Source organism: Limulus polyphemus, unplaced genomic scaffold, assembly GCF_000517525.1.
Source record: "Limulus polyphemus unplaced genomic scaffold, Limulus_polyphemus-2.1.2 Scaffold3525, whole genome shotgun sequence".
NCBI classification, from domain to species: domain Eukaryota; kingdom Metazoa; phylum Arthropoda; class Merostomata; order Xiphosura; family Limulidae; genus Limulus; species Limulus polyphemus.
This window is the reverse complement of record NW_013669135.1, coordinates 44,523-51,820: the sequence shown is the minus strand read 5'-3', so window position 1 is coordinate 51,820 and position 7,298 is coordinate 44,523. Positions and strand designations below refer to the sequence as shown.

At 31.0% G+C, this 7,298-nt stretch overlaps 1 protein-coding gene across 1 annotated transcript in view; it reads left to right on the top strand.

Moving 5' to 3' along the window:
- LOC106469521 (Down syndrome cell adhesion molecule-like protein Dscam2) overlaps positions 1-7,298 on the top strand; it is a 120,162-nt gene that overhangs the window by 76,196 nt on the left and 36,668 nt on the right. Inside the window, exons 14-15 of the mRNA XM_022398060.1 lie at positions 1,459-1,629; positions 2,573-2,643. Of these exons, the coding sequence (XP_022253768.1) occupies positions 1,459-1,629; positions 2,573-2,643 (242 nt within the window). The remainder of the gene's footprint in view (positions 1-1,458; positions 1,630-2,572; positions 2,644-7,298) is intronic.

The following is a 7,298-nucleotide window of genomic DNA, read 5'->3' as shown; positions in this document are numbered from 1 at the left end:
CAAAGACTTACTCTGTATTTACTATCAGTATCCTTTCCCAACCAAAGACTTACTCTGTATTTACTATCAGTATCCTTTCCCAACCAAAGACTTACTCTGTATTTACTATCAGTATCCTTTCCCAACCAAAGACTTACACATATTTACTATCAGTATCCTTTCCCAACCAAAGACTTACTCTGTATTTACTATCAGTATCCTTTCCCAACCAAAGACTTACTCTGTATTTACTATCAGTAGATCATCTAAAAATTTACGTAAGCAAATGCGATGTAGGCTGCTACAATCTTTGTGCTATTAACCAAATATTTCCCCTTAAGCCTTTGTACGCTGTAACCCTTCTTTCCGTTTTAAGCTTATAGAGGGAGCTGGGTGTTGGGAAATGGATCCGGAGTAAGGGAAGAAATCGCTGGTCAACTTGAGATGGTTTGGTCATTTATTATTTCGTGTGGTGTGAAAGTGAACATAAAAATCCTAAGTCAGACAAAGCTATCTATTTCTTTGAAGGCTCTTTTTTTTCATAGTCATAATTTCTTGTGTTGTTGTACTTAGGGCTCTTTGAAACAGATGTTCGTATCCACCGCGATAGCCACAGAACTCAATATTGTGTGAACGTGATTTCTGGATTCAATTATTTGGTAATTTGGCTGCTCGGTGTTTTCTCCTAAGTACTTACAAAGTTGATATTAGCGATTGCATTAACAAAGATTAGGAACAAAATAGTGATAATATTGTTGTAGAAACGAAGTTTTAGCTGTTAAAGCTAAACAATTACAAAAAATGAAGAAAGGAGGTCCAAGACGTGGTAACTTTCTTCCCCCACAACTTGAAAAAATTATTACTCTATTATCACACCTCCTCTATATCTTTACGTCACAGATCTACGAATTATCATTGTTTGAACCGTTTAGTAATGTTATCATTAGATATTATCCGTTTCGAGATATCACTCAGGAAGGAAAGCACAAAGATATAAGAAAAAGTTTAAAGATATAGAACTATATGGATGGTAATACAAACATCGTGATATTTGGAGCTGTAGGTCAACACATAGAAATAATAGAAAATCTGACGGATAAATATATAGATTCTGAGTGATCAAATGAATGGAAGGATCAGATTAATGTTTTTGTGGTTGTTTGTCGATATTTATTTTTATGTGTGGGTGAATGTTCAATATATTGCTGCACGACGTAAACATAGTATACTTCAAAAGATAGACAGAAGAAAATATTGATATGAAAAAAAACGCTCAGTTTTGGAGGAATAAATAAAGTTAGACAGATGAATTTAATAAACTTGACATGTAGATACGTACATTGATGGATGGATAACTGGATGGTTTAACGGATAGACAGATAAATAGGTGAATGGATTAATATATAATGCGTTATAAATCCACTTTTAATATAAATATGTTTGTATTATATATATATATATATTCAATTCTTTTATTCTTCTTAGAAAACCACAAAACTGTATATAATACAACAGTCTCTAGTACAGATGTCGCTACCCGATTGGATCATTTAAAGCCTGCTACAACCTATGAACTTTACGTTACTGCAGAAAACATTATCGGTGTGAGTGGACTTAGCACGAAAGTGACCTTTACAACTGACTCTGAAGGCAGGTTCTACGTCACCATCGGTTTGGTCAAAAGTGTAGATTTTATAGAAAATATAAGCTGTATGATTTATATTATAATCGTAAATAACTTAAAGATTTCTAGATAGAATTAAAACATATATGCTCGAATTAGAAAACCAAACAAACAAACCAGATTCTACGGCATTCATTATTCTTTGATTCCTACAAAAGTTATAAACTTTATGTAGAAAACTACTTACCATAAAAATAATTATATATTTGACATGAAAGCTATAAAAGTTTATTTAGTGTGCAAGTTAACAAAAAGAGCTTATATATAGTTTTCATAAATATGAATTCAAAATTTTGCTATATTTTAAAGCGTTTCCAAAACATTACGTTAAGGTTAATGTCTTTCAAAACCATTCCTAAGTTAACATTTTTTTATCTCTAAGCAGGCTTTAAAAAATATTAAAATTTAGCATATTCCAGCTAACGATTATCACACTGCTTTCTTAATGATAAGATAACCAGTTATAATATTTTATTATCGTCCTTATAAATATTAAAATTTAGCATATTCCAGCTAACGATTATGACACTGCTTTCTTAATGATAAGATAACCAGTTATGATATCTTATTATCGTCCTTATAAATATTAAAATTTAGCATATTCCAGCTAACGATTATGACACTGCTTTCTTAATGATAAGATAACCAGTTATGATATCTTATTATCGTCCTTATAAATATTAAAATTTAGCATATTCCAGCTAACGATTATCACGCTGCTTTTTTAATGATAAGATAACCAGTTATAATATTTTATTATCATCCTTATAAATATTAAAATTTAGCATATTCCAGCTAACGATTATCACACTGCTTTCTTAATGATAAGATAACCAGTTATAATATTTTATTATCGTCCTTATAATTTACAAATCAACTGAAAATATAGTGATATTATTTCCCCACTAGCTCCTGCTGGCCCACCAAGATCTATTGTTTTTGAAAGTATGACGTCAGAGGCTGTGAAAGTCACATGGCTGGTGTGTATTTGTGTATATTTTTTTATTTTATTACCTTTAAACTTTTAAGTCATTTCACCTATTCGAGATTGGATCAGTTTCTTAAATACAAAATGGACCACGGATCATCAGAGTTTGTAACTTTGCTCGACGTAAAACATGAAACGACTAATCATCAGAGTTTGTAACTTTGCTTGACGTAAAACATGAAACGACTAACCATCAGAGTTTGTAACTTTGCTTGACGTAAAACATGAAACGACTAACCATCAGAGTTTGTAACTTTGTTTAACGTAAAACATTGAAACGACTAATCATCAGAGTTTGTAACTTTGCTTGACGTAAAACATGAAACGACTAATCATCAGAGTTTGTAACTTTGCTTAACGTAAAACATGAAACAACTAACCATCAGAGTTTGTAACTTTGCTTAACGTAAAACATGAAACGACTAACCATCAGAGTTTGTAACTTTGGTTAACGTAAAACATGAAACGACTAACCATAGAGTTTGTAACTTTGCTTAACGTAAAACATTGAACGACTAACCATCAGAGTTTGTAACTTTGCTTGACGTAAAACATGAAACGACTAACCATCAGAGTTTGTAACTTTGCTTGACGTAAAACATGAAACGACTAACCATCAGAGTTTGTAACTTTGCTTAACGTAAAACATGAAACGACTAACCATCATAGTTTGTAACTTTGCTTAACGTAAAACATGAAACGACTAACCATCAAGTTTGTAACTTTGCTTAACGTAAAACATTGAAACGATAAAGAAACCTATTCAAAGAAAAACAAAGTAAAGGAAACTGACAGATAAAATCTTTCATACTACCTCACGCGTTATAAATTAGTTACTGTTCCACTTTTATAGAGCCCCCAGTGGTACAGCGGTATGTCTGCGGGCTTACAACGCTAGAAACCGGGTTTCGATACCCGTGGTGGGTAGAGTACAGATAGCCCATTGTGTAGCTTAATTCCAAACAAACAAACTTTTATAGAACTGTTCACAAATGTACGTGTAACAGGTATTACGATTTCTAGTTCGAACACTGTGCGTCTTCCAAGATTCGTTCTTTTTTTTTTCTTCTTTCACTACTGGAATTGTCAGTGTTTATTAATATATTTCCTTATAATACAGCTGTTTCATTGTGAAATTCAGTGTTTATTGATATTGTTCTTAATAATACAGCTGTTTCATTGTGAAATTCAGTGTTTATTGATATTGTTCTTAGTAATACAGCTGTTTCATTGTGAAATTCATTGTTTATTGATATTGTTCTTAATAATACAGCTGTTTCATTGTAAAATTCAGTGTTTATTCATATTGTTCTTAATAATACGCCATTGTAATATTCAGTGTTTATTGATATTGTTCTTAATAATCCAGCCATTCTAATATTCAGTGTTAATTAATATTGTTCTTAATAATACAGGCATTGTAATATTCAGTGTTTATTAATATTGTTCTTAATAATACAGCCATTGTAATATTCAGTGTTTATTCATATTGTTCTTAATAATACAGCCATTGTAATATTCAGTGTTTATTCATATTGTTCTTAATAATACAGCCATTGTAATATTCAGTGTTTATTGATATTGTTCTTAATAATACAGTTGTTCCATTGTGGAATTTAGTGTTTATTGAGAAGTAAGCGGTAAGTCTGAAGGATTAAAACGCTTAGAACAGGGTTTAGATACCAGTGGTGGGAACAGTACAGATAGCACATTGTATAGCTTTGTGCTTAACAACAAATAAACAAACAAACTGTTAGATGTGATGTCTGAAGAAGTCCAAAAAAATAATGAAATTGAAAAACAACTGAATGAAAAGAAAAAATACGTGTAATTAGTGAAATGCTTACTTAACAACTCTAGCTTGATTTATTTCGAGATTTTATTTTACATTGGTTTTTGAGCAAGTTTTAAGTCATATTACGAACGCATATGGAAACTATATATATATGACTTAATATGATCAGAAATGTTGTATATCTATACAATTTAGAAAATAATAAAATACTGTTGTTCTTCTAAACTTCTAATCTCTAAAAAACTGTGTTCCAAACTGAAGTATACTTATATCTTTAAGTCATAAGTATGCAGATTTAAGTTATTCACTAATTTTAATATTGATTTTCGTTTTGATTTTACATATACTTCTGAAAGTTACTAAAGCTAATTGGTGTTGTCTCTTAATTTGAATAGCTGATCAGAGGTAGAGCAGGCAATAACTCTATCTCCCATCATCCACTTTGTCGACTGTCACTTTTATAACAATATTTTGTAGTATTGCACGGGTTCGAACCCGGTTTGGCAGCTCCGACATTCAGAACTCCATCACAGAGTTAATCCAACACTTCTTTCACACCAAATCTTAGCTAACTTTGAAATAATGTATTAGGAAATACATGAACTAAAAATATAATACCTTTCTCATTAGAATCATACGATCATTGTATTAGTTGTAACATTTTTATTATCTCTATTTTTGTGGAAAAATAATTAAAATGCTTTCCAGAATTCTAATTAACTACACATAGATGAGATGAGTTTTAATTAGGCTTAGAGAAACACCGAGGAACATATTAAATTTATTAGAGTTTCTGTTGTCAATTTGTATTTTTTTTACTAAGTTGGGAGACTCCTGGTGGTAAATAATTTTGCTAGTAACTAAGGCAGATAATAAAATCAGTTGTTTTCAAGCAGTAATTAGATTTCGAAAATTACGAAGTTATCTATTCCAGACTTTTGTAATATAATTTTTGTTATGCATGTTGATCAGGTATAACCTGGGTCTGTCGTTGCATTGTGATTGGAATACCGGTTTGTGGATCCGAGTGTCCATGGTTCGGGTCCTTGTACTTTGAGTGAGACTCAAACCCTTTTATTCCATTAAAGTAGCTAAAGAATGTGCGGTGGGTGCTGTTAACTAGCTGCCTACCCTCTAGCCTATCATTTCAAACTGGTGGACGGCAGGTAAACTTTGTGTAGCTTTGCGAGAATATCCGAAATAATATTTTTTCAGAGTTTCAGTCAATGAGCTTCTTTGTAAACTAATTTCAACAGCATGTCCTACTACACTTCCCTTAATGTGTAATTTAAACTAATTTTAACATTATCTCCTACTACACTTTCCTTAGTGTTTAATTTAAACTAATTTTAACATTATCTCCTACTACACTTCCCTTAGTGTTTAATGTAAACCGATTTTAACAGTATGTCCTACTACACTTCCCTTAGTGTTTATTGTAAACCGATTTTAACAGTATGTCCTACTACACTTCCCTTAGTGTTTAATGTAAACCGATTTTAACAGTATCTCCTACTACACTTCCCTTAGTGTTTAATGTAAACCGATTTTAACAGTATCTCCTACTACACTTTCCTTAGTGTTTAATTTAAACTAATTTCAACAGTATCTCCTACTACACTTCCCTTAATGTGTAATTTAAACTAATTTCAACAGTATCTCCTACTACACTTTCCTTAGTGTTTAATTTAAACTAATTTCAACAGTATCTCCTACTACACTTTCCTTTGTGTTTAATTTAAACTAATTTAACAGTATCTCGTACTACACTTCCCTTAATGTGTAATTTAAACTATTTTAACAGTATCTCCTACTACACTTCCCTTAGTGTTTAATTTAAACTAATTTAACAGTATCTCTTACTACACTTTCCTTAGTGTTTAATTTAAAATAATTTTAACAGTATCTCTTACTACACTTCCCTTAGTGTTTAATTTAAACTAATTTCAACAGTATCTCCTACTACACTTCCCTTAATGTGTAATTTAAACTAATTTTAACAGTATCTCTTACTACACTTTCCTTAGTGTTTAATTTAAACTAATTTCAACAGTATCTCCTACTACACTTTCCTTAGTGTTTAATTTCATTTTGCCATACTAATCATATATATCATTTTGCTTACCTACAAGGTCTTAGGTTTTTTTGATAATAATTTATCTAACTAATTAACATGTTAATGTACAAAATTACACTTATGACAAGTTTTATAGTTAACTATATATTTGAAATTTACAAATTAAAAACCAAACGAATTTAAATTCAAGAAATTTGTTTGTTCTTAAACACAAAGTTGCCCAATGAACTATCTGGTATGTAGCCGCCACAAGAATCGAACTCCGAATTTTAGCGTTATGAATCCTCAAGCTTACTGCTAAGCCAGAAATTCAAGCATGCAATGGGGAAGGGGGAATAGAGAAAAAAGAAAACAAAGTAGGAAGTTTCGATTTCTGTATTTATTGGTATTGTAATTCACACGTGATTTTCTGGAGGTCACGTGACTTGTTGTGAAGACGTAAGTAAGGGCCTGATTTAACTTATACCTTCCTTACTGTGTATGATGTATAGTTAACTTGAGACGAAATATTGAATGTAATGTTTTCAGATTACAAAACAAAAAGCTCACCTTTCCATAATTTAAAAAAAACAACTTACCCTACACCCAACAAAAACATAAAACTTACCCAACCACATAAGAACATAAAACTTACCCAACACCCAACAAAAACATTAAAAACGTACCTAACACCCAACAAAAATATAAAAACTTACCCAACACCCAATAAAAACATAAAAAATCTTACCCAACCCCAATAAAAACATAAAAACTTACCCAACACCCAACAAAAACA